A 22682-nucleotide genomic window follows, 5' to 3' on the forward strand; every position below is an offset into this window, starting at 1 on the left:
AGATCTTGGGGTGGGTGGAGCTGGAGCCACACACACCGGATTTATGAAGGAGATGTTGTCATTGATCATTTCCTGGCTTGGTTGTGAGAAGGAAACTCTACACCAGGTGGTGGAGAACCAAAGTGTCAGGGTGAAACCTCTACCCACACAGCCTGGGCACAAAGTGGCAGGAGGGAGCCATGATGGCCCAGTCCCCCTTCTTCCTTTGAACTATAAAACTGAAGACAGGATCTCGGTCTGGGTGGAAGGGACACTATGATCACAGAATTCCTGTCCTTGCTTTGCCTCGGTGAGTCTCCAGGACTGGGATGGATGGGTTTGGGTGGGTGAGAAAATTTACCATGAAGTGGAGGTTGATGTGAATTGATGGCTTCTGTGTCTTAGACACATGTCACCTGTCAGACTTTGGTGGGCTGTGGTACAACATGCCTCTGTACTGGTGCTTGCACATAAGGAATGAGGAACCAAGGTTCAGAGATGTGTAGTGACACCCTGGTTTACTCAGCTGTGAAATGCAGAGCTCCCATGGGGTCCCCAAACCTGTTTTGTCTAAATACCAGTCTTGCCATGAATGCTCGTAGGCATATAGGAGGGTGGGGTATGTACAGTGTGGAGTGATGAGTTTGGGTACAAATCAGGAATTCCGTGAAGAGTTATGCTGCAGACAATGGATGACATGAAAATTTTCTGGCCAGCCCTATCCTCAGCCTGATTTTAACTGTCCTCAACTTGAACGTGATGGATCTGAGCCTGTAGAAAGGAACGCCTCGATTATAACTGTGGCTTGGTCATACAGGAGCTCTAGACTTTGAACCAGCAGCTCCACTGACCAAGCCCCCACTTCCTCCCTCTTTCGTGAGTAGGAGGTGAAGGGTGTGTGTGGAGAACAGCAGGACTTCTCATCTGCCCCAGTTCCTTCCTCCTTCTTCTGGGGTATAGACCTTCCCTTTGGGGTATTGTTCCTCCCACACACACATTTGAGCTTCTGGGGTGGCTGTCAGTCACTGTACCCCAAACCTCCCGCTGTAAGGCAGAATAATCTGGGAAGTCAAGAGACTGACCTTTTCCTGCCCATATTCATTTCCTGGGGCTGCTGTCACAAAGTGCCACAAGCCAAGTGGCTTAAAACCATAAAAATGTATTCTCTCACAGTTCTGGAGGCCAGAAGTCCAAGATCAAGGTGCAGAGCTGGTTCCTTGTGAGGGCTCTGAGGCTTGAAGGGAGAATCTGTTCCCAGCTCTCCTCGCTTCTGGGGATGGCAGGCAGTCCTTGGGCTCCTTGTCTGTAGATACTTTGCTGGGATCTCTCGTGTCTTCAAATGGCCGTCTTCCCTCTGTGTCTGTCTCCATATCTCTCCACCTCTTCCTATGCAGACACCAGTCATACTGGATTAGGGGGCCATCCTACTCCCCAATAACACTATTTCCAAATAACATATTAGGACTTGAACATATCTTTTGAGAGGGACACAAATCAACCCATAAGACTGTCCTTCTCTTTGACCATAATCATTATTCCAGGGATGATGCAAAGCAAGCCAGTCCAGTTCTGTCGGGAAGTTTCTCAAACTGGCATCAGGACACAGATAAATTTTGGTCCTCTATGAAGTGACCTTCCAAAGATGCCAGACTGTAGTTGCCCTCAGCCCCGCTCCCAGGCTCTTGGTCCTATCCTGACCATATTCAGAGGGAGTGATGCATGCCAGTGAAGAGAAAAGGCCCTAACAGCACTGAAACCCTGGATCAGATGGCTCTAGAGGCCAGCCAGATCTACCATTGCACTTGACAGAGGTTGCTTGCGCTACAACTAGGCATTTCCACTTAATCTTATTTCAGGTGGACTTTTGATACCTGAATCTTTGTGCATCTTTAGGGCAAAAGTACCCAACTTACATAAAAATGTTTAAATGTTGGGGCGCCTGGGTGGCGCAGTCGGTTAAGCGTCCGACTTCAGCCAGGTCACGATCTCGCGGTCCGTGAGTTCGAGCCCCGCGTCGGGCTCTGGGCTGATGGCTCAGAGCCTGGAGCCTGTTTCCGATTCTGTGTCTCCCTCTCTCTCTGCCCCTCCCCCGTTCATGCTCTGTCTCTCTCTGTCCCAAAAATAAATAAACGTTGAAAAAAAAATGTTTAAATGTATTGAGGTACAGTTCACATAAGAGTAACCATTTTAAAGTATTCAATTTAGTGGCATGGTAGAGATTCACAATGTTATGAAACCACCACAAAATGACTTCATCACCCTTAAAGAAAATACTATACCCACAAGGCAGTCACTCATCATCCTAACCCTAACCCTAACCCTAACCCTTCCCCCAGACCCTGGCAGTCACCAATCTACTCTCTGTCTCTCTAGATTTAGCTATTCTGCACATATCATGTAAATGGAATCATATGACATGTGACCTTTCATGTCTGGCTTCTTTTTCTTGGTATATTTGTAAGGTCCATCCATGGTGCAGCATGTATCGCTGTGACATTTCTTTCTATAATGGAATAAGATAATATTTTATATAATATACTATAATCTGAATAATCTTTTACATAAAAATTTTCAAGCTTTCCAGATGATGAGTTCAAAGGATCTGTTAAGTTGTAATTTAACGATAACTGGGAGACCCAAGTTTGGCACCCAGTTCTAATGTGTGAGGGTGGGACCCTGACACCACCAAGCAAGTCTTGAACACCAGTTGGGTATACTATAATTTCACTCAATTGTGATACTATCTAGCTGGAGGTAGCATCAGATCCTATAGGTAAGGTGTCAGTTCTACAAGAACGCCCCCTCTCCATTTCAGATGCCAGTCACCAGTTCAGCTGGTCGCCTGGGCTTCTGATCAACTGTCTATATATCAGGAGTTCCCATGACCCCCTCTTTTGGTCCAATTGGTTTGCTAGAGAAGTTCATAGAATTCACAGAAGTGTTTTACTTACTATATTACTAGAATATTACAGGGGCGCCTGGGTGGCTCAGTCGGTTAAGCGGCCGACTTCAGCTCAGGTCACGATCTCGCGGTCCGTGAGTTCGAGCCCCGCGTCGGGCTCTGGGCTGATGGCTCAGAGCCTGGAGCCTGCTTCTGATTCTGTGTCTCCCTCTCTCTCTGCCCCTCCCCCGTTCATGCTGTGTCTCTCTCTGTCTCAAAAATAAATAAACGTTAAAACAAAAATTAAAAAAAAGAGAATATTATAAATATAAAAATATAAATATATATGGCTCTGGAACAGCCAGATGGAAGAGGTGTGGAGGGCCAGGTATGGGGAAAGAGCACAGAGTTTCCATGTCTTCTCCAGGTGCACCATTCTCCCCTTCACCTCCATATGTTCACCAACCTGGAAGCTCTCTGAACTCGTCCTTTAGAGCTTTTATAGAGGTTTCATTCCATAGGCATGGTTGATGAAATCATTGGCCATTGGTGATTGATTCCATCTCCAGCCCCTCTCCCCTCCCCAGAGGTCAGTGAGGTGGGACTGAAAGTTCCAGCCTTGTCCTCCTAGGGTTGATTCCCTTGGCAACCAGTCCCCATCCTTAGGTGTGGTCCAAAAGTCCCTTCATTTACATAATGAAAGAATGCTTATCGCTTTCAACACTTAGAAAATTCCAAGGGTTTCAGGACCTCTGTGCCAGGAACCAGGACAGAAACCAAATGTATGTTTCTTACCATAAATCACAGTATCACATTAGTTTTTAGGGAACTGTGGTTTCTAGGGCCCCCACTCCTTCCTATCTCAGTAAAGGTAATAGCCCCTAACTAGGCTGGACATTGTACAGCTCTCCATTTGATGTATGTAAAGGCCATTCTAAATGTTAGATGTAGGATATATGGTAGAGGTGTGCAAATATGGTAGCTGTATGGCAAGTGACAGTCATCTGCAAAGGACCTGCTAAGTCATACGAGTATGTAAATGGTCAGTGTCTGTAAAGCGTCAGCCAAATGACAGATACTTGATCATTGGTAGTTTCTCTACTGTATTGTGGGAAATGTGCTTTTTCAGGTTATCCTGAACGCCACTGGGTTTCTTCCCCTTAATGACAGCTTTCTCCATTTCAGTCTTCCTTGTCTAAGTCAGCTGTCGTCCCTTGTTAGGAGAGATGGACAAGTTCTGAGGAATCCAATGCACAGTATGGGGACTTGAGCTAACGATTCTGTATTCTCACCACACACACACACACACACACACGCACACTCACAAAGGGTAACTATATGAGGTGATGGAGGTGTTAACTAGCTTGAAGGTGGTAATCATTGATTGATAGATAGATGATAGATAGATATAAAATCATCATACTGTAGAACTTAAGTATACACAATTTTATTTGACAAAGAAAGAGGACCCCTCCCTCACTTTCTATTCTCTGGTAGGGTTTCACAATGTAAAATGAACTAAAGGCAACTGTATGTTTGTGTGTGTGTGTGTGTGTGTGTGTTTAAGGGAATCACTATTTGAGCAGAATATTGGCTGATATCAGAGCTGAGATAAACATGAGTCTGAAAGCAGGATTGGTGGGGGCGGGGCACTAAAAAGGGACCATGAGACCTAGGACTCCCTGATCACCCAGAGGATGATTTCGTACCTACTAATCCCAGACATTGTCACTGCAAGCGCCCTCTCAGCACACTGTCTAGACTCCACCTCCTTCCTTCTAGGTGAAGCTTGGGGGTCCCTGTTGTGAGTTGACCTCTGAGTTTAAACAAAGGCCAGATGTCTTGAGATACTCTTGCATTGAGAAATTCTAGCTTCAACTCTTGGCAGACCCCAAGATTGGTTTCCCATATTTTCATCCATGGGATGATGTTCCTGTCCCAGAATGAAATAAATAGAACAGAACACAGGAGAGGGAGGGGCTGATGTTTGTCAAGATCAAAGCCAAGAGTGAAGAAAGCATTTAGGACCATGAATGTCTTGAATTCTTTGTGAAAAGAAGAACTTTGTTAGAGAGAGCAACTTCCTCTCCATTTGAATCAGAGAGGAAACCCTCCACTCATACTCCACAATAAAATAACCATTGCATCATTTAAGTGGTAAGGGTGAAAACTGCCGTCATACAAGACAGGAGAGGAAAATATAGGTAAGTGTGCAATGATTTCTAGATGGTGAAAGAAAAGACTAATTGGGAAAGCAACACAATAAATCAGGAAAGGTTACTGGAATTTTGTACATAAACATAACTCCTGAATGAGAAACAATGGGACATAAGCAAAAGGTAAAAAGTAAACCCAAGGAGGGGCACCTGGGTGGCTCAGTTGGTTAAGCGTCTGACTTTGTCTCGGGTCATGATCTTGCAGTCTGTGAGTTTGAGCCCCGCATTGGGCTCTGTGCTGACAGCTCAGAACCTGGAGCCTGCTTCAGATTCTGTGTCTCCCTCTCTCTCTCAGCCCCTCCCCTGCTCGTGTTCTGTCACTATCTCTCTCTCAAAGATAAATAAACATTAAAAAAAATTTTTTTTAATCAACCCAAGGAAGTAACTTCAAGAAATGGGATGGATCTTTAACAAATTAGTCACACATCATCTGCCTGATTTGTACTCCAAGATGAGTATATAAACTCACGTCTAATGAGGTTTTCTCTTCCAGGGCTTTCCCTGGGCTTTGAAGTTGAGAAAAAGAATGGTGAGTTTTCTTGCATACACTTTATCTGTTCCTGCATCCCAAGTTTTCTCTCTGATCCTCTGAATTCTGGGAGGGCATTGGCAGTCATCACTTGGAAGATTCAGACTAACTCTGAATTCTTTCCAGAGACACTTACCAAACCCTACCTCAGTGCCTTGCCCAGCCCACTGGTTGAACAGGGACATAACGTGACCTTGAGGTGCCTGGGTCACTGCCACAATGTGACATTCATGCTGGGGAAGCTGCAGGACTCTGGGTACAGACAGGAGCAGAGATCTGCAGGATATGAGGCTGAATTCCTCCTCACTCACCTGGAGCCAAAGGATGCTGGGACGTACTTTTGTGCCTACAAGACAATGGACTCCCAGGAGTGGTCAGAGGAGAGTGAACACCTGCAGCTGGAGGTCACAGGTGAGAAAGGCAACTTCAGGTTTGCCCTTGAGGCACATATTCCTTTCCCTGTGATGGAACATGGCTGGGGAGAGAAGAGTCCAGGAAACAAAAAGACAGCTGTGACCGCTTGAGTGTAGAGAATTGGGGGAAGGTGGGAATGGGAACTGAATTTGGTGACCAGTTCTCATCAGAGATTCCGAATGGGTATCAATGAGGTGGGTGTGGAGGGTGTTTTAGAATATAGGTATTAACAGAAAATTTGAAGTATGACCGAAGATGGAGATGTGATTGTCACTGGGGAAAAAAAAAAAAGTGTTTGTTAGAGTTTCCAAGAGGGGGATGCCATGCAGGACCACACAGAGAAGCACCAGGGCTAGTCAGGAAGCAGAGGGAGGGAGAAGATGGGGCAGAAACCTTTACTGTGGTTTCTGTGGGAAGGAACAGGCTTAGTATTGGCTCTGGGGTATAGAGGCTGTCCCTGAGTGTCTCGTATCTGGCCCTGGAGTCATTAGGGCAGGGGAATAGTGGTCCAGAGTGTGGGAGCCATAGAGGAGGTGGTCGAGAGTGTGAGTTCTGGATTGCTTGGGTTGCATTTGAGAGGTGTGCTTGAGGGGGAGCTGTCTCTTATCTCTAGGAAGTAGATACCCTGGGAGGAGAGTATCTCCAGGGTCAGCAAGGTCCCAAAATGTCAAAGAATCAAATACAGAAAATAAAAGACATGGTTAATACAGAGATGGGTAAGAATGTCCCCAGGGAAACCCTGGTCCTCCTCTTTACCCCCGTTGCTTTGTACTCTTCAGGATTAATCCTAAAACCTTCCCTCTTACTCAGCATAGATCCTGAGACAATTCCAGGTCACAGTGTGAGACTCTGATTCCATACAGCAGAACCAAATGTATGGATATTGTTCTGCTGAAAACGGTGATGGCAGAGCCACTACAAGTTGAGAAAATAAGAAAATCCAAACTGAACATCATGGCAGCATAAGACATCCCTCATTTTTGTACCAATCTTCCACGTCAACAACAGAAATGTGGCATCCATGCACAAACAAAAGCGCTTTTGTGGGAGTTGTGGGATTCGGCACTATACACCAAAGGACCCAAGAGGAGTCTCATCCACCTGTGAGTTGAGTAGTAGGCAGACAGACCTCAGTACCAGCTGTGGAACCTGCAGGAGACTGTAAATTATTTCCAGGTCCTATTGGCCATGGTCTGGAAGCACCTGGAGATGTGATCAGTAACTTATGGACAAGGGAACCTGTGTGGACATCTACAAACCAAGACTGAATCATGAAGAAATGGAAAATCTGAACAGATCAATAACAGAGAAGGAGAGTGCCTCAAAAATCAAAAAACCTCCCAATGAAGAAGAGCCCAGGACCAACCAGAAGGTTTCACTTATGAATTCCACCAGACATTTAAAGAAAAAATAATGCAAATCCTTCTCAGAGTCTTCCCAAAAATGGAAGAGGAGGGAAGACTCCTACTTTCATTTCACGAGGCCGGCATCACCGATACCAAAGCCAGACAGCAACACTAAAAGAAAACTACGGAGCAATATAATATCCCTGATGAACATAGATGCAGACATTCCCAACAAAACATTAGCAACCAAGTTCAACAGCACATTAAGGTTACACGTCATGGTTAAGTGGGATTTGTCCCTGTGGCATACGGATGGCTCAACATATACAATCAATAAATGCGATAGACCACATTGGTGAGTGAAGGACAGAAGTCACACGATCATCTCAGTAGATGCAGAAAAGGTACTTGACAAAATACAACATACTTTCAAAATTAAAAACTCTCCACAAATGGGGTATAGAAGGAATACATCTCAACATAACAAAGGACATACGCAAGTCCACAGTTGGCATCATACTCGAAGGGGAAAGGTCGAAAGCTTTTCCTCTAACATCAGAAACAAGACAAGGATGTCCGCTCTCACCACTTCCATTCAACGTAGTAATAGAACAATCAAACAAGACAAAGAAGTAAGAGGCATCCAAACTGGAAAGGAAGAAGTAGAACTGTCTTTATTTGCAGATGATGTAATCTTACATATGGAAAATCCTAAAGACTCAACCAAAAAAATGCTGGATCCTGAATGGTCAAAGCAATACGGAGAAAGAAGAAAGTTGGGGGTATCACACATCCTAATTTCAAACTATACTAGAAAACTATAGTAATCCAAATGGTATGGTACTGGCATAAAAATAGACACACATAGACCAGCAAAACAAAACCAAGAGCCCAGAATTCAAGCCTCACGTATACAATCAACTAGCATTTGGTAGGGGAGCCAAAAATACTCAGTGGGGTGAGGGTAGTCTCTTCAATAAATGGTGTTGGGAGAACTGGATACCCATATGCAGAAGAATGAAATTGGACCCCTATCTTACACCACTCACAAAAATCAATTCAAAACGTAGTAGAGACTTAAACATAAGACCCCACACCATAAAATTCCTTGAAGAAAACAGGGGAAAACTCCTTTGCTTAATCTTGGCAATGAGGTTTTCAGATATGACACAAAAAGCATTAAAAAGGCAAAAATAGGGGCACCTGGGTGGCTCAGTCGGTTAAGCGTCTGACTTCAGCTCAGGTCACGATCTCACGGTCCGTGAGTTCGAGCCCCGCGTCGGGCTCTGGGCTGATGATGGCCCAGAGCCTGGAGCCTGCTTCGGATTCTGTGTCTCCCTCTCTCTCTGACCCTCCCCCGTTCATGCTCTGCCTCTCTCTGTCTCAAAAATAAATAAACGTTAAAAAAATTTTTTTAAAAAAGGCAAAAATAAACAAGTGGGAAGGCATCAAGCTAAAAAGCTTCTGCGTGGCTGAAGAAACAGTCAACAAGATGAGAAGACAACTTAACCAAATGGGAGAGAATATTTGCAAAATGGCCGTGCTCTTGCCTGAGATAGGGAAGACTGGCAAGAAATAGGATTGGAAGGGGAGGGGGGAATTAGTGGGGTCATAAAAATATTTTTGTTATTAGAAATAATATCAAAACTCCAAGAATATTAGAGAGAGCAATCTCATATTCTGACCCTGGTTTGCAAACCCAGTGAGCATCCCAAGAGTGGGGAAGACATTCTCTGCTTCCCAAAGAAGGCATAGAGTCCGTAAGTGGGACATGAGGACATAGGACCCCAAGATTCCCACACAATCATTGTGATTTTTTTTCTTACCTCCTGTTTTCTAGATGACCGCAATAAACGCAGAGCCCCTCCAGGGGGAAAAGGTAAGATAAATTGAAGAATGCTTTTCCAAATTATACCCACCTCATGAGACAGGGGATCCTTTTTGATTAAAAGGCACAAGAAGCATCTCGATGCATGATTTCTCAATGCGATTGGGAGGATGATTTCCTCTCTTGGGCAATGACTCCTGAGCTCCTCCTGGGTTCATAAAAATCTGATGAGTAAGACAGCATGAGGTGCATCGTTTGTCATTTTACGTAATGAAAACACTATGGTGAAGTTTTGGGAAGAATGGGGATGAGCTTGTGCGTCTGGTTTGGGCAGCACGATCCCTATGCTGTGGAGTCCACGTGCCTTGGGAATATGTATGACCAAAGGACTTGCTAAAACTTCTAAATTCTCAAACACAGCTGAACATTCAGTTACTTTTCCCTGATGCTGCTTTGCCATGAAGAATTGGCTAAGATTCTATCCTCAGAGATGCCTGTAAAAGTTAGAGCTTTTGACATCTTTGGATGAAAACAGGAGCTCATCCAGATTTTAATGGCCAAATATATAATGTAAATTGGCAACTAGGTGCTTACTCATCTTTAATTTCTGCAACTTGTAACATCCCTATTAAGCTACTCCAAAGAGCCAAAATTGCTCAGGGCTGTCATTAGAGTTGACACTGACATAACCAGCTTTTGTGTTTTTTTAAAGGTATCTCCCAAAATGTCCTTGCAAAATAAGTAATAGTCTTTGAAAATGTGTTTATTCAGGATTAGCAGACTTGGGAAATGATTTCTACTCCAGCTTTAGGACCATAATGCATGCCAAGAATGTTTTCTTGGAGAGATCTGAAATCCGATAGCATCCAGGAGCATGAAAGGGTCAGAAATAGAGCAGGAAGTGTCAGAGGGGAAAGAGGAAGAGAAACGGTGATTTTGGCTCTTGCGTTTTCTTTCTTTTTGGTTGATACATAACTACACTCCCTAAATTCACCCTTTTGAAGTATATGACTCAGTGGCATTTTAGTATGTTTGCAAGGCTGTGCAGCCACAGCCACTATACAATTCCAGAACATTCTCATCACCCCCAAATGAAATCGCCAGCCTGTTAAGCGGTCTCTCCCCATCCCCATGGTGGACATTTGGGTTGTTCATACCTTTTTGGTATCGCAATAATTCTACCCTGAGCATTGGTGTGCACGTACCTGTTTGAGTCCCCGCTCCCGATTTTTCTTCGGTATCTACCCATGGGTAGAATTGGAAGGGCGTATGTTAACTCTACATTTAACTTTCTGAGAAACAGCCAAGTTATTTCCCAACGTGGCCGCTCCATTTTACATTCCCACCAGTAATGCATGTGGGTTCCATTATCTCCATACCCTGGCCAACCCTTATTTTCCTTTTATTATAGACACCCTAGTGGGTGTCTTCTTAAGATGTGCTTTCTGAGTTCAAACTTATACCGCCGCGATTCTAAACAGAATAAAGCCTTTAAGCTCAGACAGGATGTCCCCAGCCAGCATACGAGGCCAGCCTTCTCTTCTGTGCCTGTGGCTTCATTTACGCCCCATGTCAAGCTGTATCCCTTTGCTCGTCTGATTCCTTCACACCAACACCAGAGACTCTTTGTAGTTTATTCTGGCAACTTGTAAACAGGGATGTGAAATTTGGCCAGGATATGTGGACATCTCAGGGTGAGCTCAGATCGATGGGTGTGGGGCCATAGGAAGAGGAAAGTCTTGTAATAGTTCACTTCTCATTTCTAGTGAGCTGCTGTGGGAGAGAAATCTAGGCTAGCGGAAGGTTGAAGCTTCTCTGCGTCCATTCGGGGCCTTGCTGGTCCGGGAAGAGCTGCTCCTGCCCTGTGTCTCACGTCCCTGGTGATGCGCTGACAGATCGCTGTGTTTGAGGGTGTGTTGGATTCAGGGCTGCTAGAAGCAGACTCTCACCTAAGTACGAGCGTGGAAACGATATTGTAGAGGGCACGGGGGAAGAAGGCAGGAGAAGAAAAGGACAGAACACGAGTGAGTGCCTCTTGCTCCATGCCACGGGAAAGTGCAGGAGATGGAGAAGGTGGCACACACGGGCAGCCAGGGCTTAAGGCAGGAAAGCACGATCCAGAGTGCATAAAGACGGCAAAGGGATCTGGGGGAGCAGGGAAGGAGGAGTATCGGCGTCATCTGCGACAGAGGGAGACAGGTGTGGGCGGGATATCGGGGGGGGGGAATAATCATTATCACTGCGATGTCATTATCCTACACGGTGAGTCAGAGTCTAGACTGAGCGTTGTAAAGCCAGCACTCGCACCTTCCGTCATTATCCAGCTCTGTGAGTCAGGTATTCTCACCCCACCCCTCTCCTTCCGGCCCCATCTTTATGGAGCTGTAACCGGGAAATAAAATAAGGTACTTAAAGTGTGCCCCGTGATGGTTGGGAGTACCAGTACGCCGTGAAAGGAATCCCCCCATCAAATGAATGAATGCACCTGCCCCTCACGTACTCACTTTTTTTTTTTTTAGTAAGAATGCTTAAGATCTCTTTAAGCAAATTTCAATTATACAATAGAGTATCAGCTACTGTCACCATACGATACATTACATGTGCAGAATTTATTCACCTTTTTAAAAAAAATTTAATATTTATTTATTTTTGTGAGAGCGAGAGACAAGAGTGTGAGACAGGGAGGGGCAGAGAGAGAGGGAGACACAGAATCCGAAGCAGGCTCCAGGCTCTGAGCGGTCAGCACAGAGCCGGACGTGGGGCCATCATGGCCTGAGCCGAAGTCGGGACACTCAGCCAACTGAGACACCCACCCAGTTGCCCCTCTTTCCATATGTAAAAAAAAATATTTTTTAATATTTATTTTTGAGAGAGAGACAGAGTGGGAGCGGGGGAGGAGCAGAGAGAGAGGGAGACACAGAATCCGAAGCGGGCTCCAGGCTCTGAGCGGTCAGCACAGAGCCGGACGTGGGGCCATCATGGCCTGAGCCGAAGTCGGGACACTCAGCCAACTGAGACACCCACCCAGTTGCCCCTCTTTCCATATGTAAAAAAAAATATTTTTTAATATTTATTTTTGAGAGAGAGACAGAGTGGGAGCGGGGGAGGAGCAGAGAGAGAGGGAGACACAGAATCCGAAGCAGGCTCCAGGCTCTGAGCGGTCAGCACAGAGCCAGACGTGGGGCCATCATGGCCTGAGCCGAAGTCGGGACACTCAGCCAACTGAGACACCCACCCAGTTGCCCCTCTTTCCATATGTAAAAAAAAATATTTTTTAATATTTATTTTTGAGAGAGAGACAGAGTGGGAGCGGGGGAGGAGCAGAGAGAGAGGGAGACACAGAATCCGAAGCGGGTTCCAGGCTCTGAGCTGTCAGCACCGAGCCCGACGCGGGGCTCGAACTCATGACCTAAGCTGAAGTCAGACGCTTAACCGACTGAGCCACCCAGGAATCCTTATTCATCTTTTAACTGGAAGCTTCTCCCCACTTACCCCGCCCTCAGCCCCTGGCAACCATCTTCTCTCTGCTTCTATGAGTTCAATTTAAAAAAAAATTTTTTTTTTTAATTTTTTAGATTCCAAGTGTAAGTGGAATCCAATCATGTAGTGTTTGCCTTTGGTTCATGTCCCTTAGCATAATGCCCTCCAGGTTTCATAGGCTTTGTTGCAGATGGTAGGATTTTCTGAATAATATCCCAGGGGTGTATAACATTTAAACAACCCTTGAACTGGGAGAGACTTGGGACTTCCATTCATGTCTGATGGGACTTGCCTCTGCCAGCATCGCCGTTATGTGGGGAAACGCGTATCTGCCCAGACTGTGAGCTCACTTCTCTGGGGTTTCCACACCCAGTGGCCAGCACAGAGCTGCCCGGACCCGGGGCCGCCTGGCCTGAAGGGTTAGACATCCCAGGACTTGAAGCCCATCCCGGCTGTGTGACTTTTTTTTTTTTTTTAATTTTTTTAAAAACATGTATTTATTTTTGAGAGACAGAAAGAGACAGAGCATGAGCAGAGGAGGGGCAGAGAGAGGGGGAGACACAGAATCTGAAGCAGGATCCAGGCTGTGAGATGTCAGCACAGAGCCCGACGTGGGGCTTGAACCCACGAACTGTGAGATCATGGCCTGCGCCGAAGTCGGATGCTCAACCAATTGAGCCACCCAGGCGCCCCATAAATCTTCATTATTATTGATATGGCTGACACACTGATTGGGAATTTCCCTTGGGTGAGGGCCTCTCTGGGAGTGCCCACCTGGTTACCCCCCCAGCCCCCCACCATGCAGTGCAGTCAGTAGCTACTATTCCCATCCTCGCTTTGAATGGGGAAAGGGAAAGTCAGATTCACTCCCCTAAGACATCGGAAGGTCCAGCTCGGAAGCAGCAGCTGGAGGCTTTAGAAGCCGGATTGTCTAGCTGCTGATGACTGTCCTGCCGCATGCAGATCAGGGTGTCTGGGCAGCCAAACTGATTGTGTGACCTGCTCCTCTCCCACCAGTCACCAGATCCATCATTGCTGCCACCTGCAGCTGTCTCTCCATTTTGCTCCTCTTCCTCTCCGTCTTCCTCATCAACAGATGCACCCAGCATGGTGAGTTCAGGGATGCACCGATCGAAAACACTGGGGAAGGGGAGTGAAGTGAAGGATTTTCTCATCAGCTAAATTCCTCCCTGTATTATTATTATTATGTGTTTTTTTGTAGATTTGTCACATGAAGAATCCACCAAGAGGTAGATAAACTCAACGTATCTCGTGCCCCCTCCCACCTTTCACAGACCCTGTTTGCGTGTCTGTGATTCCCACTCCCGTCCAACCCATGCTGTGACTCTCTTCTTCTGTCCAAAACCCTATCCTCTCCCCCAGTCTTCAGATCCCACACTTTAATGTGTTTCTGTCTCTCAGAACCAGCCATTCCAAACTGTCCCAGCAGGAGGCTATGGGTGAGTGATAAGGGAAGAAACCACATGGGCATGGTGGGATAGGAAGGGTAAGTCTGACTCCTGCAATCTGAGAACTGATTTTTTTCCCCCTTTCTCTCACATGCAGATTCATCCGACCTGGAAAGGACATCTGTCTCGGTGAGTTCTCCCCACGAGCTCACTTATCTCCATAGGCTGACCCTGTTCACCCGCTGGTTTAACCCACACTCTGGTTATATGACTGCCCCCAGCTCACACAATTGACCGGAGGCCAATGAACATTGTGTTTAAAAACATATGCTTCGGCCAAACTCATATAAACTGAGGGCAGAATGGTGGTTACCAGGAGGTGAGAAAGTTGGTAGATAAGTAAGTTCTGGAGATGAAATGCACAGCATTGTGATCATGGTCGGTAACGATGTATTGGAACTTCAGAGTTGCTAAGAGATTACATCTTAACTGTTCTCACTGCTTGGAAAAGACACGGTAATTATGTGATGGGATTCATGTGTTAGCTAGCACTATGGTGGTAATCATGTTGCAATATATAAATGTATCAAATAAACACTTGATACATTTATATATTGCAACACGATTACCACCACAGTGGTAAAACCTATACAATGTTATATGTCAGTTACATCTCAATCAACAAAGATACATGGGCTTTTTGTTCCCAAGTAGCTAGACTCCAACTGCCCATGGCTACTATTTATTACCAATATGGTCTGAGACAAATCATGAAACCCCTGTGATCTGGACCCTTCATTGCCTCCCATATCGAGTGGGAATCAAAATCCCCCATGAGAAGGCCTGTGTGAATCCACTGATGTGCTAATCATAAAGGGTTTGCTGGAGTTTCCAGCAAATTTTAAACTTCAGATGGCATAAAAGCATCAATTAACAAATGTTAACCAATGTACATCATTTTTTTCTATTTAAAATACTGTTTACTTGTGATTCAACATTAATTAGCATTACCTTGGGGCACCTGGATGGCTCAGTTTGTTGTCTGACTTCAGCTCAGGTCATGATCTCGTGGTCTGTGAGTTCAAGCCCCGTGTCCGGCTCTGTGCTGACAGCTCGGAGTCTGGAGCCAGCTTCGGATTCTGTGTCTCCCTCTCTCTCTGCCCCTCCCCCACTCACGTTCTGTCTCTGTCAGAAATGAACAAAAAAAAATTTTTTTTAATTAGCATTACCTCTAAGAGCAATAACAGATAACGTTTATACATTTTTTCCATAGGACACAGAGGTCCATTGGTTTATTCTTTATGTCAGAGCAAGTAAAAAGAGGCATTAGCAAAAAGTACAAATGGTTCAATGTTGTGTTTAAAAAATATTTATGCACATGGCATTCACTTAGATATTCATATAATTTTTTAAGGTATGGAAAAACATAGTTCACAGATTCACAAATGAAGCCTCAATGAACAAATCTGGCCTATTTTAAGCGTTGGATTAATGACATTGATTAGCAAATTGTTGATCATAATATTAAAATAATATAATATTACGATGTGCTACCTCCATACAGTGAAATTCTATTCAGCAATAAAAAAGGAAGAAACTAGTGATAGGTACCTTTGGTACAAGGATGTATTGCAAAAACCATTTTGCTAAGTGAAAAAAAGCCAGATACAGAAGACTGTCCATGGTGGTGTTCCATTGTGTAACATCTCCAGGAAAAAGCACATCAGTGGTGGCCTATGGCTGGGGTGGGGAGAGCAGGTGTAACTGCACATAGGCACGAGGGAACTTTTTTGGGTGACGAATGTTCTAAAACTTATTGTGGCGATGGCCAGCCACATCATTGTACCGATTCACTAAATGTCATCAAATTGCACACATGGTACATAAATTATATCTTAATAACACTTTTTTAAAAATTTTTTCAACGTTTATTTATTTTTGGGACAGAGAGAGACAGAGCATGAACAGGGGAGGGGCAGAGAGAGAGGGAGACACAGAATCGGAAACAGGCTCCAGGCTCTGAGCCATCAGCCCAGAGCCCGACGCGGGGCTCGAACTCACGGACCGCGAGATCGTGACCTGGCTGAAGTCGGTCGCTTAACCGACTGCGCCACCCAGGCGCCCCAATAACACTGTTTTAAAAACAGTGTAATATTACATAACCAGTAGGAATTCTTGAAGGATAGTAGTTCTTATTCTCAAAACCATACATTTGCAATGACTGTTATTAGTCCCAGTTATACTCATTAGCATCGTTTCATTAAAACCAGAGTCAAGGGGCGCCTGGGTGGCGCAGTCGGTTAAGCGTCCGACTTCAGCCAGGTCACGATCTCGCGGTCCGGGAGTTCACGATCTCGCGAGATCTCGAGTGATCTCGCGTGAGTTCAAGCCCCCCGTCGGCTCTGGGCTGATGGCTCGGAGCCTGGAGCCCGTTTCCCATTCTGTGTCTCCCTCTCTCTCTGCCCCTCCCCCGTTCATGCACTGTCTCTCTCTGTCCCAAAAATAAATAAATGTTGAAAAAAAAATTTAAAAAAAACCAGAGTCAAAACCCTCATCGTCCGTGAAACATGGCCATTCCTAGAATGGCTCTGTCCAGTAGGACCTCCCGCCATGATGGAAGTGTCCCAAAGCTGTGCTCATACAACAGCCACTGGCTGCATGTGGCTTGTGCACATTTGAGACGCATCTGGTGTGACTGAGGACCTGAGTTTTGAGTTCGATTCAACTTTAATTCACTTAAATGTAAATAGCCATATGTGGCTTGTAGGTACCATAGGAGACAGCTAAGCTCTAAATGCCCATCTCTTTTCCCCAAAGGCTGAAAGACCCCCAGGGAGTGAGCTATGCTGATCGAAACCCCAAGGCACCACCTGCGGCGGCTTCTGTCCCCCGCCGAGGAGCCCCCAGGATCCTGTGAACGGACAGTGCTGTAGGATCCCTGGAAGGAGGAGAACGTGATTTGAGGTGGTGGAGGTGACCGAACACAGGGAAACCAGGTCACTGTGTGTCCTTGGCTCATAATCCATAGTAATAAAATGAAGTTTCTGCTTTTTTGCTTCCACACCTCTCAAGAATTACTGGCTGGATTTCCCCAAAATTTGGAGTGTGACTTTAGTACGGTTTGGCTTAAAACATAGGCTAAGAACACATACCATGTGTATGGGCTGGTAGTACCAGGATACCCACTTAGGGAATTCTAGATGGCACCCCATACCTAGAAAACTGTTCCCCCAGAAAACTCCATTGATTGCTGTTGGGTGAGGCATCCCATAGACCAAGGGATTTTGAAAGCATAGAAAACTGTTCCCCCAGAAAACTCCATTGATTGCTGTTGGGTGAGGCATCCCATAGACCAAGGGATTTTGAAAGCATAGAAAACTGTTCCCCCAGAAAACTCCATTGATTGCTGTTGGGTGAGGCATCCCATAGACCAAGGGATTTTGAAAGCATAGAAAACTGTTCCCCCAGAAAACTCCATTGATTGCTGTTGGGTGAGGCATCCCATAGACCAAGGGATTTTGAAAAGGAGCACAAGATACAAGCCACAAATGTAGGCACCCAACTACGACCTATCAAACACAACCCTAAGTCGCATGCACCGGGGTAAGTCACTAAACATATTTGGTTCATGATCCTTCCAAGCCGTGCTGGGCAGAGCCATCCAGTCTTAAAGTTAAGACCAGTTTCCTTTCTGATGCGAATGGGAGAGTTTTCTCAGTGCCATCGTGTTTCTATCTACACTATTTCTTTGAAATCGAAGGATACGACGAAGCTAGACTTGCCAAGTATATGTTGGTGTTGTTATTTGGCACCCATCACTTCATTAATTTACGTATTATGTCATTGTAAGGATTTTTCTGAGGGTGGGCTCTTTTGTGTGACAATGACACCGAATGGCCAGTTACGTATCAACACAAATACACGAGCTCTGATTCCAAAGTTATGTCAGCCAATCAGGTTTGGAAGTCACTGTTTAATATGTGAATGAACCAAAGTATAAGCATTCAGGATGCACATGTAAATATTCTTAGCTCACAAGCATATACAGGGTAACTCTTCTCTTTCTAGGTTAGGTTTTTAATTATGAAGTGATTCAACCATAATGGAAAACACCAAATAGTATAAATGGAAACAGGCACACTGACCTTACTTTTGCTGTGTTTCACCACTACCACATCCAATCTCTTGTCCTTCCTCTCTCCCCAGAGGTGAACATTATCCAAGCTGCTATATGTTATTTTTTTTTTAATTTTTTTCTTTAATGTTTATTTATTTTTGAGACAGAGAGAGACAGAGCATGAATGGGGGAGGGTCAGAGAGAGAGGGAGACACAGAATCTGAAATGGGCTCCAGGTTCTGAGCTATCAGCACAGAGTCTGACGTGGGGCTCGAACTCACAGACTGCGAGATCATGACCTGAGCCGAAGTCAGACACTTAACTGACTGAGCCACCCAGGCGCCCCTGTTATTATTTTTTTTAATTAAAAAAATCTTTTTTTAACCTTTATTCCTTTTTTGAGGGACAGAGAGAGACAGAGCATTAGTGGGGGAGGGGCAAAGAGGGAGACACAGAATCAGAAGCAGGCTCCAGGCTCTGAGCTGTCAGCACAGAGCCTGATGTGGGGCTTGAACCCACGAACCATGAGATCATGACCTGAGCTGAAGTCAGACGCTTGACCGACTGAGCCACCCAGATGCCCCTGCTGTATGTTATTCTTATGCATTTTTTCACTTTCACTACACAGACATCTACTAATATTCAATATAGGGCAAGATTCTCTGTGTTATTAGTATATATACAAATATACGGAATCATGTTGTATATTATAATTCTGTGACTTAATTGTCCTCAATATTATGCTTTTGGAAATCGCCTCGGGGGAATTTTGTGGGTCTGGCTCATTATCCACTGCATAGAATTTAGCTGTTAACCATACCAGGGAATATTGTTCAGCCACAAAAAAGAATAACATGCCACTACACAAATGAACCTTAAAAACATTGTGCTCAGAGGGGCGCCTGGGTGGCTCAAGTGTCCGACTTCGGCTCAGGTCATGAGCTCACAGCTCATGAGTTCAAGCCCCGCGTCGGGCTCTGTGCTGACAGCTCGGAGCCTGGAGCCTGCTTCGGATTCTGTCTCTCCCTCTCTCTCTGTCCCTAACCCACTTGCATTTTTGTCTCTGTCTCTCTCAAAAATAAATAAACATTATAAAATAATGAATGAAAATGGAATTATTACAACCAATCCCTCAGAGATACAAGCAATTATCAGGGAATACTATGCAAAATTATATGCCAACAAACTGGACAACCTGGAAGAAATGGACAAATTCCTAAACACCCACACGCTTCCAAAACTCAATCATGAGGAAATAGAAAGCTTGAACAGACCCATAACCAGCGAAGAAACTGAATCAGTCATCAAAAATCTCCCAACAAATAAGAGTCCAGGACCAGATGGCTTCCCAGGGGAGTTCTACTAGACGTTTAAAGCAGAGATAATACCTATCCTTCTCAAGCTATTCCAAGAAATAGAAAGGGAAGGAAAACTTCCAGACTCATTCAATGAAGCCAGTATTACTTTGATTCCTAAACCAGAGACCCAGTAAAAAAAAGAGAACTACAGGCCAATATCCCTGGTGAATATGGATGCAAAAATTCTCAATAAGATACTAGCAAATCGAATTCAACAGCATATAAAAAGAATTATTCACCATGATCAAGTGGGATTCATTCCTGGGATGCAGGGCTGGTTCAACATTCGCAAATCAATCAATGTGATACATCACATTAATAAAAGAAAAGAGAAGAACCATATGATCCTGTCAATCGATGCAGAAAAGGCCTCTGACAAAATTCAGCACCCTTTCTTTTTTTTTTAATTTTTTTAACGTTTTATTTACTTTTGAGACAGAGAGAGACAGAGCGTGAACAGGGGAGGGGCAGACAGAGAGGGAGACACAGAATCGGGAGCAGGCTCCAGGCTCCGAGCTGTCAGCACAGAGCCCGACACGGGGCTCGAACTCACGGACCGCAAGATCGTGACCTGAGCTGAAGTCGGACACTTAACCGACTGAGCCACCCAGGTGCCCCCAGCACCCTTTCTTAATAAAAACCCTCGAGAAAGTCGGGATAGAAGGAACATACTTACAGATCATAAAAGCCATTTATGAAAAGCCCACAGCTAACATCATCCTCAACGGGGAAAAACTGAGAGCTTTCCCCCTGAGATCAGGAACACGACAGGAATGTCCACTCTCACCGCTGTTGTTTAACATAGTGTTGGAAGTTCTAGCATCAGCAATCAGACAACAAAAGGAAATCAAAGGCATCAAAATTGGCAAAGATGAAGTTAAGCTTTCACTTGTTGCAGATGACATATTATACATGGAAAATCCGATAGACTCCACCAGAAGTCTGCTAGAACTGATACATGAATTTAGCAAAGTTGCAGGATACAAAATCAATGTACAGAAATCAGTTGCATTCTTATACACTAATAATGAAGCAACAGAAAGAGAAATAAAGAAACTGATCCCATTCACAATTGCACCAAGAAGCATAAAATACCTAGGAATAAATCTAACCAAAGATGTAAAAGATCTGTATGCTGAAAACTAGAGAAAGCTTATGAAGGAAATTGAAGAAGATTTAAAGAAATGGAAAGACATTCCCTGCTCATGGATTGGAAGAATAAATATTGTCAAAATGTCAGTACTACCCAAAGCTATCTACACATTCAATGCAATCCCGATCAAAATTGTACCAGCATTCTTCTTGAAACTAGAACAAGCAATCCTAAAATTCATATGGAACCACAAAAGGCCCCGAATAGCCAAAGTAATTTTGAAGAAGACCAAAGCAGGAGGCATCACAATCCCAGACTTTAGCCTCTACTACAAAGCTGTAATCATCAAGACAGCATGGTATTGGCACAAAAACAGACACATAGACCAATGGAATAGAATAGAAACCCCAGAACTAGACCCACAAATGTATGGCCAACTCATCTTTGACAAAGCAGGAAAGAACATCCAATGGAAAAAAGACAGCCTCTCTAACAAATGGTGCTGGGAGAACTGGACAGCAACATGCAGAAGGTTGAAACTAGACCACTTTCTCACACCATTCACAAAAATAAACTCAAAATGGATAAAGGACCTGAATGTGAGACGGGAAACCATCAAAACCCTAGAGGAGAAAGCAGGAAAAGACCTCTCTGACCTCAGCCATAGCAATCTCTTACTTGACACATCCCCAAAGGCAAGAGAATTAAAAGCAAAAATGAATTACTGGGACCTTATGAAGATAAAAAGCTTCTGCACAGCAAAGGAAACAACCAACAAAACTAAAAGGCAACCAACGGAATGGGAAAAGATATTTGCAAATGACATATCGGACAAAGGGCTAGTATCCAAAATCTATAAAGAGCTCACCAAACTCCACACCTGAAAAACAAATAACCCAGTGAAGAAATGGGCAGAAAACATGAATAGACACTTCTCTAAAGAAGACATCCGGATGGCCAACAGGCACATGAAAAGATGTTCAGCGTCGCTCCTTATCAGGGAAATACAAATCAAAACCACACTCAGGTATCACCTCACGCCAGTCAGAGTGGCCAAAATGAACAAATCAGGAGACTATAGATGCTGGCGAGGATGTGGAGAAACGGGAACCCTCTTGCACTGCTGGTGGGAATGCAAACTGGTGCAGCCACTCTGGAAAACAGTGTGGAGGTTCCTCAGAAAATTAAAAATAGACCTACCCTATGACCCAGCAATAGCACTGCTAGGAATTTACCCAAGGGATACAGGAGTGCTGATGCATAGGGGCACTTGTACCCCAATGTTTATAGCAGCACTCTCAACAATAGCCAAATTATGGAAAGAGCCTAAATGTCCATCAACTGATGAATGGATAAAGAAATTGTGGTTTATATACACAATGGAGTACTACGTGGCAATGAGAAGGAATGAAATATGGCCCTTTGTAGCAACATGGATGGAACTGGAGAGTGTGATGCTAAGTGAAATAAGCCATACAGAGAAAGACAGATACCATATGTTTTCACTCTTATGTGGATCCTGAGAAACTTAACAGAAACCCATGGGGGAGGGGAAGGAAAAAAAAAAAAGAGGTTAGAGTGGGAGACAGCCAAAGCATAAGAGACTCTTAAAAGCTGAAAACAAACTGAGGGTTGATGGGGGGTGGGAGGGAGGGGAGGGTGGGGGATGGGTATTGAGGAGGGCACCTTTTGGGATGAGCACTGGGTGTTGTATGGAAACCAATCTGACAATAAATTTCATATATTGAAAAAATAAATAAATAAATAAATAAAACAATTTTAAAATAACATTATTCCCAGTAAAAGAAGTTGGTCACAAAAACCTGCATACTATAGGATTCCATTTATATTAAATAGCCAAACGAGGCAAACCCTTAGACACAGAGAGCAGATTCATGCATGCCAAGGGGCTGAAGGAAGAGAGAATAGGCATGGGGTTCCTTTATGGGGGTGATGGAAATACTGTGGAATTAGAAACTGGTGATGGTTGCACAACCTTGTGAATATATTTTTAAAAGCCCACTGAATTATA

The 22682-nt window shown here is 44.5% G+C and overlaps 1 protein-coding gene across 2 annotated transcripts; it reads left to right on the plus strand.

The window, feature by feature from the left end:
* Positions 1–115: 115 nt before the first annotated feature.
* LOC125152382 (V-set and transmembrane domain-containing protein 1-like) lies at positions 116–17101 on the plus strand. 2 transcript variants are annotated; one of them, XM_047834183.1, is made up of 9 exons: positions 116–289; positions 5570–5605; positions 5732–6016; positions 9206–9244; positions 13691–13783; positions 13896–13923; positions 14096–14133; positions 14240–14271; positions 16900–17101. In XM_047834183.1, the coding sequence occupies exons 1-9, from the start codon at positions 256–258 to the stop codon at positions 16930–16932; spliced, it is 618 nt and encodes a 205-aa protein (XP_047690139.1). In that variant the 5' UTR covers positions 116–255; the 3' UTR covers positions 16933–17101. The 2 variants fall into 2 exon arrangements, with proteins under 2 accessions (XP_047690139.1, XP_047690140.1); XM_047834184.1 differs by lacking the exon at positions 5732–6016.
* Positions 17102–22682: the final 5581 nt, after the last annotated feature.

Source organism: Prionailurus viverrinus, chromosome E2 (assembly GCF_022837055.1).
Source record: "Prionailurus viverrinus isolate Anna chromosome E2, UM_Priviv_1.0, whole genome shotgun sequence".
Classification (NCBI taxonomy): domain Eukaryota; kingdom Metazoa; phylum Chordata; class Mammalia; order Carnivora; family Felidae; genus Prionailurus; species Prionailurus viverrinus.

What these genes read in the sequence shown, in the direction of transcription:
- LOC125152382 (XM_047834183.1), top strand. Translation starts at nt 256, where the DNA reads ATGATCACAGAATTCCTGTCCTTGCTTTGCCTCG. An exon ending in CCTGCAGCTGGAGGTCACAG is followed by an intron (nt 6,017 to 9,205) that starts GTGAGAAAGGCA and finishes CCTGTTTTCTAG; the next exon opens with ATGACCGCAATAAACGCAGA. An exon ending in AGCCCCTCCAGGGGGAAAAG is followed by an intron (nt 9,245 to 13,690) that starts GTAAGATAAATT and finishes CTCTCCCACCAG; the next exon opens with TCACCAGATCCATCATTGCT.